At 39.9% G+C, this 19,970-nt stretch overlaps 1 protein-coding gene across 1 annotated transcript in view; it reads left to right on the forward strand.

The window, feature by feature from the left end:
- LOC147885106 (uncharacterized) overlaps positions 1-10,636 on the forward strand; it is an 11,143-nt gene extending 507 nt beyond the window's left edge. Inside the window, exons 2-5 of the mRNA XM_087397271.1 lie at positions 9,298-9,487; positions 9,588-9,984; positions 10,095-10,342; positions 10,473-10,636. Of these exons, the coding sequence (XP_087253397.1) occupies positions 9,298-9,487; positions 9,588-9,984; positions 10,095-10,342; positions 10,473-10,636 (999 nt within the window). The remainder of the gene's footprint in view (positions 1-9,297; positions 9,488-9,587; positions 9,985-10,094; positions 10,343-10,472) is intronic.
- The last annotated feature ends 9,334 nt before the right edge of the window (positions 10,637-19,970 follow it).

Genomic DNA, 19,970 nt, shown 5'->3' on the forward strand with positions numbered 1-19,970 from the left:
TAGAGGCCACCAAATGGCAGATGTTGAACATGCATGATGTCACACAATCTCTGATCAATAAATTTGAACATTCTACTACCTACAAGAGAAATTTCATCAATTACTATTGCTTTGAGCTCGCTGTAAGCTTTGGTTAGCATGTCTAGTTCATTGTTGGCAGTGGAGGGCTCTTGTTTAGGGTTGTTTTGTAAGCGCAGGTGTGTTAAGTTCTTACAATTAACGAGAATTCCTAAAGATGCATGAATTGTGCTCCCGTCTATGTGGCATGTGGCTTTACCAGTGTATGCAGTTTTCAGGACTTTTAATTTCAAGGGATTAGTGCCTAGTTCTTTGTTGTAGATTCTAGTTAGTTGCTCCACTAGCAAGCTTAGGATAGTACTTTTTCCTACTCCTGTGCCTTCAGTGATGAAAATATGCAATGGAATGGCAGAACTCGTTCTTTTTCTGCACATTATGTCATCAAAAATCAGCCTTTGTTCTCTATTTAAGCCTTGAATTTGATGATGATATTGTAGTGATGATAACATGACATGCTTTAGCTGAATTGTTTCAAACATTGGTTGGTTTGTCTTTTCCTGTCTTGTTACGATGTTTGTGGCAATGGCATTTATATCAAGATTAGGGTCATAGTTTGTCATGTTGATTGTTGTTGTTGGTTCTGGTAGTGTTGCTCCTTGAAAAGCTTCCATCCATAGTGTGTTGTGTGATTCAGTTGCTAGTTCATGAGCTCTTTGCTCTATCTCATTCCATTTTATGCTATTGTTGGCACAAGTTGTTTGCACATTGCATGTGAACTTGTCTCGAGTTTCTTTTATTTGTAACTTATATCTTTTGAAAGTATCATGCCACGTTTCATTTTGTTTTTTTATATTGTCTTCTTTTTTGCCAAAAGGTATGTACAGAAGTATTTGTTCCCTGTACTAATTTCTTGGATCACGGAATTTGTTATAATGCATGTACCGAATGATCTGTGGCTTCTTTCTTTTTTTAAAGTGTTTGTGCATGTTGTAGCATGATGTTACTTCAAATATGAAGGCTAGCCAACAAATGTATCTGTCAATTATAGATGGACAAATGATATCAGTGGAATCGGCTAGTAAGGTTTGTAGCACCGTAGGTGTTTTTCAGAACAAAAGCACAGTAATCTGGTGGTGATGTATTGATGAATTGGCATGGTCTAGATGAATGGTGCATTGGAAGTGATAGAATTATATACACTGCTTGTTGTGCCGACATTTGTTGCATGTTAAAAAATGCACTTCCCATTTTTTGAATCCGAGTTGCTGCATCAGTTTGATGTCGATGACATTGTGCCATTATTTCATGCAACTCTTTTGTGATTGTGTTATCAACTTTAGTAATGTACGATGTGCAGTAGCTTGCCGTTGTGTAAGGGTCTAGTATGAATTGTGCATCTGTATTTGTTTGCCAAAGAGGCATTGCATGTTTGCTAAAGCAATTTGTTCATATGCTGTGCAACGGTCTTTTCAAAAAAAGAGGGGGTCTTCGTAAGCTACTTCAAAGGCATTTTAGATATTGTTCTTCATCCAAGTTAGGTTCTTCTAAGAGCTGTAGCAATGTCCGGTCATTTGAACTTAAGACTGAGTTTTATGCTTGGTATATTTCTTGTAATGTTTTACTTCTTTGCAATGATTTTTTAGTGGTGTAAGAATCATCGTTTTGTTCATTGGTGGTAAAGGATAATGAAAGCGACATGTTTGTTGCTCATTTTTTTGCAAGTGTAAGTGTGATGATGTGTTTGGATGTCACAGATAATAGGGTCCAATAGTTTTTCATCACAAGACATGTATTTGTCACTTTATCATTTGTTGTGTTGTTGTAGCATGAAGCATTTCTTGTCCAAAGGAGTAAGTGCTCTCATGAAGGCTTCCTCGATTTTGGGCTTCTGTAATTGAGAAAAAATCATCTTCTTGTCCGAACATCATATCATAGGTTCTCAAGAGTGTTCTCAGTGCTTGCGATCGGTGATTGTAATAGCATGCACTTGTTACAAGTTCATTTCACATAAGCTCATGCACAGAAATTTCTTTTGTGTCCTACCCACATTCTTGAACCATTAGTTTGCTTAGAGCAGTTGTTAAAGGGGCCCACCTACTCTCACGAAGAATGTTGGAGGCCCTAGCTGTCTGATCATTCCAAATACCCGTTTGCATAGGCGTTCCAGATAGTATGGCGATGTCCGAAGTTTGGCCAAGTCTAGATATCCTACATCTAATTGTAGGATTTTATCTAAATTAGGCTTTGTTTTAACGTCTTTTGCTACTATGAGCTCTCATCCTTGTAGCTTCGCTTTTTGTAGACGTATCCATGTAGAGCTTACAACACTTCTGGAAAGTAAGGCTTATTGCCTTGAAAAAAAGACTTGGTGTATGTAAAGCATGGCATCTATCTTTGTGAAGAATCTCCCATTTTATACTTTGGTGGTAGCTATTATTTTGTAGAAAAAAATTTGACCTTGGATATCCAAAGAATAAAGTTGGATAGGTTTGTTCTTCAGAGTGTTTGTCTTTTGGTATGAATATTGGTTTTTGGTCTTCACTTGGAGCTATTGCCAGTACTTGAGTTTAATTGTCAAAGATGACATGTGAACTCGTAAAACCATGCAAAAGCGTGTCTATGTACATTTCATCTGTGTTGCTTTGATGCATGTCTATATAGTTTTTTGTATTTTTGATGTTGGTGTCCTCGATTGTAGCTGAAAGTTTGAATAGTGGTAGCCATTCTGCCGAGATTGTTACATTTTTCTTCTTTATAAATAGTGGTAGCCATTCTGCCGAGATTGTTACATTTATAAATAGATTGTTCATAACACAATTTGGACGTAGTTCCTACAGTGTACGTATTTTTTTAAATTCTAGATGTCTTTTAATAGCAACAACAATTATTGTTCCATCATCTGGTTGGCATGGCAAAATGGATTGTAAAATATCTATGTTGTTTGGTACATTAATGATGCTTCCTTTCATGATATATTGCCCATATCTAGAGTACTGTCGTATCTGTGTAAAAGTTGCACGTGGTGCTATCAAGCGTTCTTCGAGTTGGTTTAAATTTGATATCTCTTTGATAGATATATTTAATTCCATTCTAGTTGGATCAGTATATCGTGGAATTTTGTCTTTGTTAACGTCTTACAAGCAAGCTTTGCATATGTCTACATTGTCAACAAAGTTGAGCCGATGCAATGTAGCTTCTTCACATAAGAATGTTATTACAGTTTCGTTTGCTTCTCTTACCTGCTGAAGGAAAAATAGTCTATGACAATAGCAGCATGGGTAAATAGGAGTATCTATAATAGTATGCTTGAAGCATGTAACAGCCTTTGATTCTGTCAAGCTTGAGCAGTTGTCCTGATGGATAGCTTTTTTCCTGTTGAGATATTTCACATGGCGAGCGATTTGAGCTGTGGTCTTAGTACTTTGACATGTGTCTCTTACGAATGTATTAGAAATGTCCTTGTAAGATTTCGATGGTGTTTCTTGTAGCATTGAAAGAAGCTTTTCATTATCATGTAATGACTATGGACTATGAGAATATTGGTTGGTCTTGTTTCTTTTTTTCTGTTTCTCATTCAAGGCTGGTGGGGAATACTTTTCTCATTATACTTTGAACATTTTTTAGGTACTTGAATGCTGAAATTCTTCATTGAAGTATCGTCAGTTTGTTCTTGCAACGTGTTTTGTTGGCTTTGTTTGCATAAGATTCGTATGCGTGCAATCGCCTATGTACTATTATATTCATTTGCCCCTCTTTGTTTTATGAATTGTTCTACAATTGTTATGTCATTGTTTCTGTCCATTAGTTCATGAAGCGAGTCATTGTTCTCAATTGTCCACTTTCTGCGTTTTCTTTTTGTATTTCGTATCATGTTTATGTTGTTGCCATGATCTTGTGTTGCTAGAGGAATTGATTTCATTTTGATTTTAATGATGTTTACCCCTTGAGTTTCTTTGACTAGTTTAAGAGTCATAGTTAATCGACGTTCGTGTTTGATATTGATAGTTGGTGCACATTCTTCTGTACATGGGTACTGATCAAGAAGTGTTGTGTGTGACCTGGTCTATCATCGTATGCTATTTGCATAGGAGGTGTTTGAAAGTGGTTGCCATGTGTTATTATGATATGAGAGTAATGTTGCGACCAAACAAGAATAGGTCTGAGTAGTAAATCTGATATCCACTGGATTGAAAAGTGATCACCCCACAGGCCACCTTGTTCAGCTGGTAAAGTCATTCAGTAGAGGTACTCGCTTGGTTTCTGGACATTATGAAGACTTTGTAAAAACTCCAGAGTAAGGGCACATGATAAACAAGATAGTGCAATGTTATCCTATTGTTCGAGCTTTTGCATAAAATGTTGTACCATCATATGTCGTAAGGTCATGGATGTTAGACTTTGTCCTATGCAATATGAAATAGAATCAAATAGACTTTCACCAGTGTGTATGGATAGTTGGAAATCTGTGTGCAATGTCGACTCAATAAGACATTCTCAAGTGAAATTAATTGTTGCATAGGTTTAGATCGTACTTTTTTTTGCTTTGTCATTGTTTTTGTGATATTATAATGGTACAATATCATATAAAAGTTTTGCACGACAAGATTTATTGCAATTGAAACGGTACAATAACTCTACACCATGTACAAGAACCTGTAATATTATTTACAATAGGAGAAAAAAGCACTAGAAATATTGTTGCAAACAGGTTCACGTGCACAACTGTCTAGTCTTATGTTTTCCCCTTCTCTTTTTTTGGTGCTCTGGCTAAGATAAGTACAGTTTCATGAAATTGTTTGGCAAGAGCTAAGTACTAGATCTGTTCTATACCATTGAAACTAGTAATGCACATAGACACATTGACGTGAAATTCACCAAATTTCTTTATCCTATATATTTTTCGGTGAAATGCAACCTCATCTTGCATAAAGTAGGTAGCTATGTCTTCATGGATTTTGCATAAAAGCAAGGAGCCATGGTTCACGTACAGTGACGCTAACAATCTCTCAGTCTAGAACTAAGACTTGGCCATGCATTTGTGCAACATGTACAGGGTCAACTTTCTTTTTACACCGTTTGTAGAAGTCGTCGTCTCGTGCCACTTTAATTAATGATGCCATGTTATTGCATTCCATGCAAGTATTGAAGTATGGTGCTCCAGTGTTTTCAAAGCTAAATTCTCCAATGATCTGTTAACATAACAACATAAAAAGTTTGAATTTTTTTATTTTTATTTAAAGTGTGTCTATGTATTTTAAAGTGTGTCTATGTATTTTAAAATAGAAGTGAAGTGTAAGAAAAAACAAAAATGCAGTTCACCTCTTTTACATAGCTTTTTTTTAATTTATGGAATGCAGCTACCTCTACTAGCTTCTTTACATCTTCTTCATATGTTACAAGAAATGCAAAAGAGTAGTATGTAAATAGCAGTTTCCTTGTTGTCATAGCATCGTTTGTGAGCCCTACATTTTTGACAACGTATGCAACAGCGACCACTGAGCAACTCCTTAAGTGTACTCTTTTTAACGTCTTCAAAGTCATCCCCAAAAGCAAGCTGTAGTACAAGTAAGAAAGTAGCTACAATGAGCCGAATAAGAAGCATGAACAAGGTAATGGTTGTTGACATTTGTTAATTTTGTATGAGTACTTACTGTTGTAACATCCTCGAATGTAGTTCCATCAGCAACTTTTAGATAGTTGCTTTGCATATTGCCCTTCGATATATCATGCATCTGCAAGTACAGCGAATTGAACAGTTCCTGATATGAACCTCTCCCTTTCATTGCAAAAGCTTGCAATGTTAACTGTTGGGAACATTTGCAAATGAACTTCAAATTTTGGAACTGCTATCATACATGTCTCGCTAGTTACTTTGATCAAAAATTCTAAGTCGCCTTTTTCATATATGCTTCCTTTTCTTCTTATTACTTGAAAGTTTTCAACTCGAACACATGTCTCGTTTAATTAGTTTCTCATGAAAAGCAATTAGGGTATTGTCAAGTTGTAGAGTGATTGTGAACAGCCCCAATTGGTCGGTCCAATCCGCACTTACATTTTGGTATTTGGAGTCCTTTTTCCTATCGTATGTGTGATATCTATTTTGAATTAAACCTTCAAATGCAACATCCCGTATGTTCATCTCAAGGTTTTTTATATGCACAACCTCAAGTTTTGAGTTCACCTCCGTATAGATTCTACCTGGCACATTGGAGTATTTATCTATGTTGGTGGTGTTACTTTTAGCAATAGCAGTTTTTTTTGCAACAGGCAAAAGCTCATCATCATGTTCTCTTTTCTGAGTACTTAGAAATTGCTTTTTCATTTCCATGTCTCAAAGCATGCTTACCTATCAAACCAACAAAAAAGTTATTAAGATTAGTATACACATTTTCAATATGGAATGTAAATTGCAATATATTGGAATACGTTATTATGTCTGGACATACACAAATACACGTACGGACACACATGGACATGCATACACATATGTACATATAAATATACGTGCACGTAGGCACGTATACATACATGTAATGTACGTATTTATAGATTCCATGTGATAATGAAATTGTATTCTAGTCATACTAAAACAATGAAATTGTAAAATGATATAATTAAATGTTCAAAAGTGTCTATGATAGAGATAAATTAAAACACTTAGATATTGCGTTTGTACCTTGTCAAATATCTTTTTCAGTACTCTGAAACTTGTTTATGATATTGTATTTGTACTTTTCAAGTACCTTTTTGAGATCTTTTCTAATAGATTATGACTTGTTCATGCTTCAATAACAAGAGTAAAAACTATAACTGTATTAAAATATTCAATTGCAGAAGTTTTATTTTTAAAAAAGCAATAAGAAATATTTATTTTCTAATAATTTTATTATTATTATGAAAAATTAGCACAAGAGAAAAGAACAAGCGAACAACTACATTGTATACAAATATTGTAAGTACAAAAAATTACAATTTGCACAAGACAAATCAATAGCTCTCAAATTCTATCTATTTACTATTACATTGAAGTCCTGAGTTTATAGAGGCCACTATTCCAAGACGACAAGCACTGGTCATTGTGTCAAATAGGTCATCAATAGTAGGACGATGGGCAGAGCACTAACAGAGAATGCTCTTGTATATACATCATGAAGCTTGTGCAACACATATCTTGCATTGGGTGCACTAGTACATTCTATCCCTTTTACTAATTTGCTTATGTTAAAGCAAAGTGAATAGATGTCCTACACTTTGCAATATTGGGAGGATTAATGCTAAAACATTCAGGTGCAACATGTCAAAACTTTTATTTATGTTGCTTGAATGTTTCCATAGTGCCATCTGGAAAAGCCAGGATTGTTTTCCATGTATCAGTTCTAGTGCTCAAGCTCCATCCTACTAAGCCAACGAAAACATCATTTGTTTCTTGTGAAAAATGAACCATTACATTTCTAGAGTGTAAGTTGTTGTACAGAATGCCTTTACTGTGTATATATTTGACAGTTTCAATTAAACCATTGATGATGTCAAATATATGACATTTGAAATGTTCCAAAGTTCCCACTTCTTTAGATATATACAGAAAGTCTTTGGGTACAAATCTAGAAGCATTTGCACTCATCAAGTACAACCTTCTATCCAAGTGGCTACTGTTCCAGTATTTCTATATGACCATTGGCTCATTTTCGTCTCTGACTAATCCTATTGCACTGACAATACTTGGATGAGTAACATGTACACATGTAGCTTGCAATAGTGCAACTACTTTGTTGTTTTGACTACTGCTTCTTACAGAACATTTTGAAGCAAATACATCATCCTTAAAAGTCTCCTTAGAAATCCTAACCTTGCTGACCTGTGTATACATGCCAGTTCCTATATGTGCTTCTGGTAAAAAAATAACTTGCCTATGGTGTAATAACTTAACAAAAGGTGAACTAACTGATGGTGGTGTATATACAACGTTGCAAACTTGTTGTACATTCACTTTTTCTTTTGAGCAATTGCCCTTGCCTTTATAATCCTTATATAATTGTTCAATCAAAGTAACCTTACTCTAGAAACAAGGATCACTAGAGAATTGATGATCTAGTGATTGTGCAGATAGCCAATTTGTTCGACAATTCTGAGACATACTCCACGTACGTATCCTTCACTCAACAACCAAGTTTGACTCTCAAACTTTGGCTACTTGATACATAGCTCTCTAAATGCAGTGTTTGCTAAGGGTTCCACCAAAGCAGGAACAACCTTACTATTCACACTAAAGACATGTCTGAGTTCCTCGCCCTGCATATTAGCCAGTGTTGTAACCACACATTGTGAATAGTACCAACATTCCATTTTTGTTAAGTCTACCCTTTTTCTTTATTCTCCAAGATGTGCCATGAGCTGCAACATTTTAAATAATAATAAGTACCTATAGAAAATTGTAAAATAAATACTCAAAATATATATATATATATTATTTAAACACAAAAACTGTATATACTCTCCCTAAAAAAGGTGTACTATAACAATATATAGTGGATAGATGTAAATGAAACCACTTTCGGAGTATTTATACTATTCTATTATAAAATAAAATATTCTGACTATGTATACTAAAATATATTAATACACATAATGAAGACGTAATGTAGTTGAAATTGTATATATTATGCACTGGAAGCAACACGTGGTACATACATCACGTCATAATAGCATATATATATATATAAATGGAACCACTTGTAGAACATCCATACTATTTTATTAGAATACAAAATATGTGCCCAAGTACAATGAATCTTAGAGTGTTCACACTATTCCATCATGAAATAGAGTGTGCACACTAAGCTATATTTATAAATTAAGTAGAACTACAATAAAGGTTAAATTGTATATATCATGTTTGGAAATCCTCTCTTCTTCTCCCATCAGCTATTATAGTTGCAAGGCGAGATGGAAATGGTTCTTTACCTATTGCCAACTACCATAGTTAGATCATGCGTAGCCTTATAGCCCACAAACAAAATCATATGCTACTACCAAGAGAACCTGATTCTCTCATCAAGTTCGATTCACACATGACAAATAAAATTTTATAGGGGCCACAAGCTCCTATGCAGCCGTCTCTTTAAAATGCCAGATGCAAAATGACGAGATTAGACACCAACTTAAGGTTTTATGCTAGTCGCTTTCCTCTACCTTCGAAGGCAAATCCTGGAGACCAGACTTCCTATGCTCGAACCAACACAATCAAAGTTGTTCTCGAACTGAGACTCGAAACGAGAGCAGAAGATGATGTTTTTCGGGAGCCAGGGGATGCGACTCCTGAATGTGTCAGATTTCAGGGATGAGTCTCACTCGAATGCTTGGGATCATTCATCCTTTGTGCAAACTTACGGGATGTACCTGGACAACGGCTTGGATTACTCGATCGGATCGCTTGCAAAGGTCAAACCGGAGATGTGGATCGCTTGTGAAGGTCAGACCAGAGAGGAGATCTGCCTATAACGCGTCTAAATACCATCACGGAAACAATGGTTACTACCAGGATTTCTGTGAATCTGGCCGTCACTATGAAGATGAGAGTCGACGAGAAGAAGAATTGCAGCACAGACCGAAAAACCTAGCGGTGAAGGACATGTCGACGAACGAACTCTTGGAGAAGTTCTCATCTCTTCAGCGTTTGGTGCAACCAGTGCTAGCCAGCAGACCGACTAAGGCTGCAAAGACGAATCGCCTAGTGCGCATTGCTCTCTACCCTGTTGTGAGGAACAGCTTCCAGTTCTACAATAACATCCACGATGGCTTGCCCATTCTCCTTGACGCCTTCTTCGACATGGAGCAGCGAGATTGCATCAAGGTGTTTGACATCTACAGCAAGGAAGTGAAGCGGGTAGAAGAACTCACCTCAGAATCTCTAAGAAATTGCACCGATTTTGCTCGCCCCAGCCGGATCCCAAAGAGCCCCAAGCCGAGGTATCACAACCCCGCATGAGATTGGCAGGAAACGGCCGAAGAAACGAACTGCGAGATCAACGGCACAAAGGCTCTACTGGCTCCTCCTGTGAAGCAAAAAGAAAGAATAGTTCCCAAGCCAGCAGCAGGGGGGGATTCAAAGCTGCAGATTTCCCTGCAGGCGGCGAGCCGAATTTGCTCGATCTGAAGAAGCCGGAAATATCGAGCGAGGAGCATTCGCACAGGCTAGCAATGGCATTGTTCTCAAGTACTGAATCAAAATCAGCAACAGTCAACATGACATGCAAAACGTTCTCCTCGTCTGCGGGGGAGAACAATCGAATGCGAGCAGCGGGAGTGCAACAATGGCGCTGCACAGGTTAGGAGATAGGAGCTACCATTGGTGGAGTCAGAGAGATTTGTCAAAGAAACCAATTGGGAAGGAACTCGCGAGAGACTTCAATCAATTGTTGCTCGATAGTTTCTATGATCAAGGCCTAGATCGACAGAAACTTGCATCAGCGAGATGGCACCTTCCGGCAGTGCAACCAGCGTAACTGTCTCAGGTCGTCCCCAATCTTCGTTCCTCGCCCTCCGTGCTCATTCAAGAGCAGCACCTCTGGCTTCAATACTAGCAGCAGGGCCACAATGGCCTCATGAAATTTCCCAATAACCCCTTCACTGCTACTCCCTCCTTCCAGGCCAAACCTTACACCGTCCCCGCCAATTCTTACTACCTAGTACCGCTAAGTTTCATCGGATGCCTTCCTGTTACTGCTGCTCCTCCTCCTTCTCACCCTGCTCATCCATTTCACACCATATCATGGCTCCTTTCATCCCCATTCCGTGACATGCTGCTTTACTTATAAAAATGAATAAAGCCTGCTCTTATAACTCGATTGTTTGAGAGCGCACAATAATCTGTAGCCCGCCTACGAGAAGGTTGAGGCTTTTGTCAACTTCTCTCGGTCAATTTGACTTAGCATCTTGAGAAAGCCTGACGGCCTCGAAACAAGGCTGAAAATGCAGATTGATAACTTGTTTTCGAAAAACGAAAGTTCTAAAATAGCTGTCGGAAATGTAAAACACTATAATTTTTAGACGAGGCGGAGCACAGCTGTGACATTTCGTCATTATTTGAAATCTTTGCAACTGCTAAGAGTGAATGGATCATGGCATTTCTTTGTTTCCTTGCACTACGATGTGCTAATTTACCTAGACTATAAGCACGACCGTTTGCCAGAGAAAAATAAATATCTAGAGCTGCAGCAGCGAAAAAACCATCCAATGACCTTCGTATTCGTAATATTTGCAACAGCCGAGAGAGAATTACAACCGCGACCTTCTAATGAAGCAGTTCGGGAGGAAAGGGCGACCTTGGAGTTTGTTTGGAGACGGAGCAAGAACAATGCAAAGAACGACGATCCACAGATACGATAACGTTTCAAACGCGCGATAACAACGACAAAAAATAGAAACACGAGGTAAGTATGGAGCAGGCATGAAAGTGGCTACGTGGCGGAAAAAGTATGGGACACTTTTTTTTAAAAAGTGTAACGATAGTGCTACCTGGAAGGAAGTGAACAGGGTTCATCTGGCCCGCCTTACATCGTAAGACCTTAGTACTCATTTAAAAGCTTTGTGTGTAAGTCAATGGTAAGACCAATAGATATTTATGTGTGTGCATTGCTGGCGATGATGTCCATAGGTGGTCCAAAGGAGTCCTATGGAATGTTGTCAATGCAAGGATCAGTTGTTCCATTTCTTTTGTTGCGATGTATTCGAGCAGGCTTCTCTTTTTGTTGCTATCTCTGCTGTAGTCAATATTGAAGCCACCCATAGCACATGCTTGAATTGTACTTGCAAGGTTCATTTGTATTTTTTGCAGCGCTACTATAAGGCCTATGTGCGATGCATGCAGGGACTTGTGCGAGTTCTTTGTTGTTATTTGTCTTTAGGATTGTGAGGATGCACTCTGTACCATTTTCATTCAATTTTTATGTGTATTCAAGTTTGAAATTGTTATCATAGTACTTGAAATTGTTATCATAGTACGTTATGAGCCCCAGCCCCTCCGTTGTTGCAATGTGTTTCAGATTTGGCAATGCCAACTCATCGGCAGTTCTCGCGTGTGTTTCTTGCAAACATACTTGCTACGTTCATCAAATACGGGCATTGCAGGATTTCTTCTCTATGGCTATTGAACGCCCTAGTATTTAGGCTAACCAGGTCCACCCTTGTAGTGTCCTTGCTCAAGAGGTTCATGTCCTCAAGTTCCCACCGACAATCATTTTGCAGACGCCTGATTTCTCGCAAGACCCTAGGGTCCACTTTTATGTTTTCCTAATGTATAGGTGAGAGGAGGTATAGGTTTGTTAGGTCCCTCACCCTTGACAAATCTATGTAAACAAGGCCATGTGTTTTTATGCCAGTAGGGTCGAATGCTAGCCTGGCCATTGTCAACCCTTGAGAGCGGTGCACAGTTCGTGCAGATGTCGGCTATATAGGAAACTATGTTCTAGGTGTGCTGTTCAAGTGGTTGTTCCCTATTTGGAATTTCCTTGTTATTTGCAGTATTGGTGTCCATGATCTTGGTGCATGGTTGAACCTTGTCTTTCTAATCAGTGCACGAGCTTTCACTCTTGTTGTCTCGTCAGACAGTTTAATCCAAGCTATCGGTGGTCTACTTTCTGTGTCCGACCCTTCGAACACCCCATCTGCTCTGTTCACTATTCCGTCCTCGATGTTGAAATGCCCTGATTAAATTTTCACAATCATGCTGGGTTTCAACCTCAATTGCAAGCCTGTTGTTTTCCTTGGGTTTGGAGGGATTTTGATTCTCTTGTAGCATGTTCTGTGCCTGTGGTGGTCGATTGCTGTAAGAACATGCGGGTTCAAATGTTTGAAAGACGAGGTTGTTGTGCTTGTCCTTGGCTGCGTTTGTGTAAAAAAGAGGCGGTGTCTTGTGCTTGTTTGGAATAGGTCGAACATATACACTGTTGAACTCCATGAACTCCTCATTTGTTTGCACTCCAACACGGATTTTGTTCAACATTTCAAGGAAAGGGCCATTCTTTTGTCTCATTGGTTGTTTTAGCTCGTGGTAGTGTATTTTTGTCATCCAACATGACCCTAGCAGCAGAGCAAAGTTCCCGCTAGTTGCTGGGAGAATACCCATGAGTCTTTTATGGGGCTTGCTTGGCAAAAGTCTCCACAGAAAAGGAGGTCCACACCGCCGAATGGCTCCCCGTGCCTATGCTGTATTTCTCGCATGCGCATATCAGCCATCGTGAACGTGTTTGCACCGACCATTGAAACTTCATCGATGACAACTAGCTCAACACTCTTATATAAGGATGAAAATCTTTGTAGCTTCTCTGCTGAAAAGGGCTGTGTAACTGCTTGCAAGAAGTGGCAAGTGAAGGGTCGCGTGTATCATACTTTCGCCTATACCTCTGACTATTGTTCCTGTGTAAGCTAGCAAAAGTGCTCTTGGCAAGCCAACGTCTGTTGTCTCTCTGTCTGAGTATAGACATAGCAGTGCTTACACAAGCAGCATCATTGTGAATGTTTTCTTAGACCCTACGTTGTCGGATATGAATATTTGGAACCTCTCCTCTAGTCTCAGCGTCTCAGCCTTTTTTTTCTATAGGATGTCGTCTACAATGGCACACTATTCTTCATTTGTTTGTTGGTACATTCAATAGTATGCCTTGTTTGTCAGCAGGTCTATTGGACGATGTTGCACTTTTTTTTTTGGCCTCATGTTGTCTACATTGCACATTTCTTGTTGCAAGTCAAACTTGTCGGCATTGAGTGCCAACCTCGATGTGTTTGTTGAGCTGAAAGTGTCATTACTGTCGTTGGACATGCAAATGTCTTGGAATGTTCCTTTTTTGTTAAACAAATTCTTGTTTTTGAAGATTATCACACTGCATGGTCTTGCCATGTCGGGTGTATGCTATCCAACAAATGCTCTGTCTTTCTGAATGTCAAGTAGAGGAGGCATTTCTCTCTGTAGTGTTCCTTTGATTAAGTGTTCTTGTTGTAGTTGTTGAAGCATATTATCTTGCTGTGCTTCCTTCTCTGCTCTCGCCCTCTTGTTGTGTCGAATTCGCTTGTTGCAAACGTTGCAAGGCACAGGTTTTTCGAGGTATCTAACCGTTTGATGTACTTGCTGATGATGTCATCAAAGAACACATCCGTGTTGTTCGTGGGCTCAAGCCTCTCAAGTTGGGACCATCTCTTTAGTAAAAATGTTCGCTCCTGTGCTGCGTGCTTGTGTTTATGTAGATGAATTCTCTTGTGACGCTTGTGAGCAGTAGTGAAAGGCATAGGTAAACGGCTTGCTGTGCACTGATATGTTGCATGTTAAGTATGGCATTTTTGACTTTCTGTATGCGCTCATTTGCTAGCAAGCTATTTTCGATATTGTGCTTGATTGCTTCCTTGACTGCGTTGTTTGTTTCTTTGTCAATTTTTGTTATAGAGAATGTACAATAGGAGGCTGCCCCATGTGGGTTCATTACAAATTGCATGTCTATATTTGTCTCCCATAATGTCGAGATTGTGGGATTGAAGTTGTTTGTGTATATGTCTTTTGGTTGTCTTCATAGAAACAAGGAGGATTCTGAAATGGTGCTTCACAGTGCTAGCATGTATTCGTCCTCTCTGTCATTCCTAGCTTTGTCAAAAAATCCTCAAGGCTGAGTGCTTGCATATTCGGGTTTTCAAGTGTTGTTGCAGAAACCTTCTTTGAGTTTTTCATGTGCCTACCTTTGCAATCCTTGCTTCGTACAGGGAGGAGCACATGTGTCTCCCCCCAGAGGTGGATGAGGGAAGCCAAATTGGCAGTTCTTGTTTGTTTTAGCACATGTTTTCTTGTGCCTGTGCGTCTAAATATCTCTCAAATGCAACAATAGTTGGGAGCAGTCAATGGAAATGTGGTTATCCACATGTTTCTTGATGGCCTCTGTGTCATCACCATTGTAGTTGGGTGCACCCCATCTCCATATAAGTTCATGGTCATGTAGGCTTCCTCTATTCCTAAATTTAGTGACGAAAAAAAAATCGTGTATGGGGCCTAGTATGCTATCGTTTTGCCTCAACAAAGTCTTCATGGCCCAAAATTTATCTGTGTAGTATTGTATTGTCATGACACAGTTGACCGAACCATGTTTTGAACATCATATGTGGTCTCTATGTGCCCACCATTCTCGGTGGTGTTGCGAAGCTTGCGTAGGCAAGAAACCAAGGGCTCCCAACATTTCTTTGTAGCAGAGAATGTCACGAAGAATGTCAGTGGACCCAATTGCCTAAGCATTGCAATTCACAAACACGTTTTGTTTCAGCCTTCGCTTGTAATCGACTGATGTGCACAAGGAAACGAAGTCTCGGTAACTAATTTTTGACTGCAAAAGCTAATCTATGTTTGTATCAACAAGCACTGCTTGCACTTTCAAACATATTCCTTGGAGCTGTCCCTTGCGCATTCTAACCCAGCTCAAGGAAACTATTTGTTGGGCTAGGACTTTCATGGTTTTAAAGAACAAGTTCTCTATGCATAGTGCAAACCGTCAATCCTTGTGTCTAAGCTCCCACTTGACAATGTCTTGGTATGTTCTAGTTGGTGTTGGCCCATAGTCTCTCTTCTGCCCATAGAAAAGGGTAGGGAACCCTAGCTCCTTACAATGCTTGTCGTATAGAAGCCCTAGTGGTGAAAACCCCTCCGATGGAGCAACACTTGAGGTTTTGTCTTCAAAATCTATCACTTGTTGTGCTGTGTAGATGCCATGCACTTGTGTGTCTATTCCCTCTATTTCATTTGCCTCATCTTTTTCATTATCAAGCAGAAATAGTCTTGCACTTGTCTCATTATCTTGCATTTTTTTAATATGCTGCATCCGCATTGTGTTGACTTGGACATTGTTGTCCCTGTACAAGGGGGTGCCTCTAACAATTCATGAAGTGCGCGCATGGTAATGTTTGGGCGGACCAACCCGTAATCATAGTTGTGGCTGTATTGCAATCGTCACTTTATTTCTTTGACTATTGTAGCACTATCATTAATGAAGCAAGGAAGAATTTGTTGGGCCCTGTCGACATCGGCAAACACGTTGACAACGCTTTCATGTAGCCCAAGCTGACCCTCATATGTTAACTGCCTGGTCTGACGGAAAGGTATTCTCACAGAGATGAGGCACTCCTTGACCTTGTTCAAAGTTGTTGCAATGCTTGTTTTTGGTGCAAGCTTTGTTGTGAGGCAACAGAATTTTGGGGTTGTATGGCATTGATGCGGTTGTGGCAAGGCGAGCATAGGTATGCTTCCTCCGTTGTTCCAGTTTGCTCCCAAATATTGTTATATAACATTCATGAAGTCTTTGTGGATGTCCTGCGCGAGCTGCATCTTTGTTCTAAATGTGAGACACTCGCATCCCGTGCACTCAAAGCTCAGTGTGTCTTTGACTTTGGTTAGAGCATTGGTCGGCTTTTTGGGTGTTTTGTTTGGGTACGTTGCTTATGCTTATGCACTGTGTCGAACTACTTGGAGAAGGCAAGAAGGTGTCCGTATAGCAACCCAATTCAACGGTACTCTTTTCCAAACAAAGCCGGGAGCCCACACAAGGCACCAAACTAAATTAAACACGAGAACGAAAAGAGAAGTCACACCAAGCAAGGAGGTCTTAATTTATTTGGTTGGCATGTATAATGGAGATTTTATTTTGCATGGTGAGATTTACAATGGGAATTTTCAGTGTTGGAAGGAGGGAAGAGTCCCCCGGGAAGAGTGCTTGGAAATGTGAAACTCGAAACACTTGCAAAAGCCTTGAGCACTATTTACAATGGAACGATCGAAGGAGAGTTGTCAAGCGCACCCATTGTGAAATCTGCCACAAAGCCAACACTGTTTACAATGAACTCCCCTGAACGCTTCTTGTCAGACAGCATGTTCCTCGTGGCTATAACACTATGGCTGTGAAACTCTATGAAGGGTCAGTTTAGCTTCAACACATCATCGACATGGTTCCTGTGGATTTGTATGGTGACTTGGGAGCCGTCACGGTCTACAACACATCCTTTCAAGGAGGGAATGCAAGAGATTGTCTAAACACAATCACAGGTGTAGCAAAAAGGATGCACTGGATCTCTGCTCACGCGTGGGCTGCCACAATCTCCACATTGGAATTCAACCAGTGGGCCATTGAGGCCGATAAAGTGCAGCACTCCAGAGACTTAACAAACAGGCAGGCACGTTGTCAGCATGGTGTTACTTTAAGAATATTCAATGCAAAAGTTGCACCTCACCTTTTTGCCATAGCCCAATTGAGATACTTGGCTTACGAAAGTTTCTTGCAGTGCCACACAGAGACTTCCCTCTCGGACTGCCGCTAAGATAGTAAAGTCAAACACAACAAGAGCGTGCCTTGCGTGCATAAAGGATATCTTCTTCACAATGTACATGACAAGGCCTTTGTCTATGAATTCCACCTCCTAAGGATTGGGGGTGAACAAAAAGTGGACACCCTTAGCTTGCTACTTCCCTGACCACCTCAAGTGATCAACACTACATTGAGGTTCAAGTATCATAATTGATATGGTCAAAAAGTATATTTTATCATGTACTAATAAAAACACCTATACCGCATCCATGGATTCATTTCTCATGTTACTTTGGTATAGATCCAAACATTACTTTTGTCATATTTTTCAATAACTATACCATCACATACCAGTATGATATTTAGAAATAATAACAAATTCAATGCTTAATTCTTTAATTCTTTTTCTTATGATGTTATACTATTCTATGGCTGACAGAAGAATATAATATGCACTTCATTGTCTAAATACACTTCAAAGTTTTCGATTTCTTGAATTATTAACATAATATCATGGTAGCTAGTAACGATACCACATATAGTTTTCGTTCGCATGTGTAATGCAGGTCTGAAAGAATAGAATGGGGGAGCACCTTAAGTGGGGCGCTAGTGAGTACTTTAGTTGGACTCGTGGCCAGTAATGCAGGCCTCATAGCGTCGGAGGCACCCGCCTACGCAGTGGTCGATAAATATTTGATGCCCTTGTCGGTCCCGTTGCTGCTATTCTCTGCGGATCTGCGAGTTGTAGTGGCCTCTACGGGACTTCTTGCTTTCTGCTTGGGATCTAGTACCACGAAGTTGCCCTTGTCAAATTTAGTGCTAGCATTGTTTTTCCCTTTTGTGTAGTCCTGGCATACTTACACGTCCCTCGCTCCCCCTCCCTCCCTCACTCCTTCCCTCCCTCTCACTCACTCTCTCTCTCTCTCTCTCTCACACACACACACACACACACACACACAAAAAGTACATATGTGTCCTACGTACACAATTCATACATCTACATATATATATATATGTATATACATTCATGCATGTATATATATGTATATTGGGGTTTGAATGTAAGCTCTATAGAGATCGACAAGGAAAAATAATTTGAGGGGAGAAAAATCAAATGGATGATGGAAGGGAGAAATATAGAGATTCTATCCGTTTAATGGAAGTAAGGAGGAGGAAACCATGGTTGCTACTTGGAACTATGGTGATTTGAGGTTCCACCTTTTGTTTTTAGCAAGGAAGAAGAAGAAGGGAGACTTTTAGCTCACCCCTCATTGTGGAGGTGGTGGCCTTCACCCATGGCTTAATGCAAGGAGGGGCATCCAATTGTGAACGCATGTGCAATGGGGACTTTAGTTCGATATACAAAATCGTTTTGGAGGGGGGCTTGGATATAAGGCCTTGATTAAACACCCTCCTCACATGCTCAAAAGGATGTGACACGAGCATCCTTCATCTAATACATACCCCAAGGTGTCTATTATGCTTGCCGAAGCTTAAGAAAACCCTTAGGATCCCTTTAAGACTCTATTGACCCTCTGACGGAGTGGACAGGCCTTCAAGGAAGGAGCATACACCTGGGCGAATGGCATTGCCTTTGGGGAAACAAGGACTGACAAGGCCCAAAACTCCTCAAGGTACAGGATGAGCAAGCGCGCCAACATGGATGCGAACCAGGTGAGAGTATAAGATGAAGAACACAGCAAGGTTGACTCAGCCAAGCCTCTGGTGTTGACCTGTGAGTCCAAGCTCTCTTGTTCTAATAACCCACAGGCGACGATATGAAAAGCCAGTGTAGAGCCCCACTGTTTGCTTTATCTCCTTTAGCTTCCTTTGCATAGATGCGGGAGAGATAACATCGCATTTCTCATAGATACATGCTAGTTAAAACGAATCAACGGATGGCCAACCCTCCTTGCACCATCGTTGGAGTCAAGCTTGTGTAGCTACCTCGACCACCAAGCAAGGGTAATATGTAGAACAGCAGAGTCACTTGCGGTCTTCGAGTTATTAAGTACATCAGCTTATAAGCATTTATACGCACAGTTGCAGTTATGGGTAGAACGCTTAGAAACTCAGTTTTGCATGAATTTGAGCGATGCTTCACCCAGATTATGGGAGACGCCCTCAATCAGTCCACCACTGGAATCTGCAATAGTTCACGCTAGGATATACGCAATAATTCTGAACTCACCACACAAACATATGTTCACATCCCTTACAGCACACGATCTACTCTACGGTAGGCACTTGGTGTTATGAAGAAATGAGCCATCGTAACTACGACTTGGTACAGAGCTAGTGGGCAAGGAGCCACTTCGTTCATGCTTCGCTTCTCTTACTATACATGGTAAGCAAAGTAGGCTAGTCACATATGAGTCACACGGGATGTATACCCAGACATGGATCCGATTAATCGGAACATAGTCTAATACGTCTTCGAGGCATATACACAGCCACACGAGGCTTTGAAAAAGTTAGAATATGCAGTGGAACGTAAAAAAGAGGTCGTGAATTCCAGTTTAGGACTCTCGAGTTGATTACAATGCTCAGGTAGACTAGCTCTGCGTTTACATGCTAGGGCCAGTTATGTCCCCGGTGCTTGGAGGGACTCTCGCTTTGCAGGTAACA

The sequence above is a fragment of the Dipteris shenzhenensis genome, chromosome 26, assembly GCF_047967505.1.
Source record: "Dipteris shenzhenensis isolate YYH24624 ecotype China chromosome 26, Dip_SZ_1.0, whole genome shotgun sequence".
Taxonomy (NCBI): Eukaryota; Viridiplantae; Streptophyta; class Polypodiopsida; order Gleicheniales; family Dipteridaceae; genus Dipteris; species Dipteris shenzhenensis.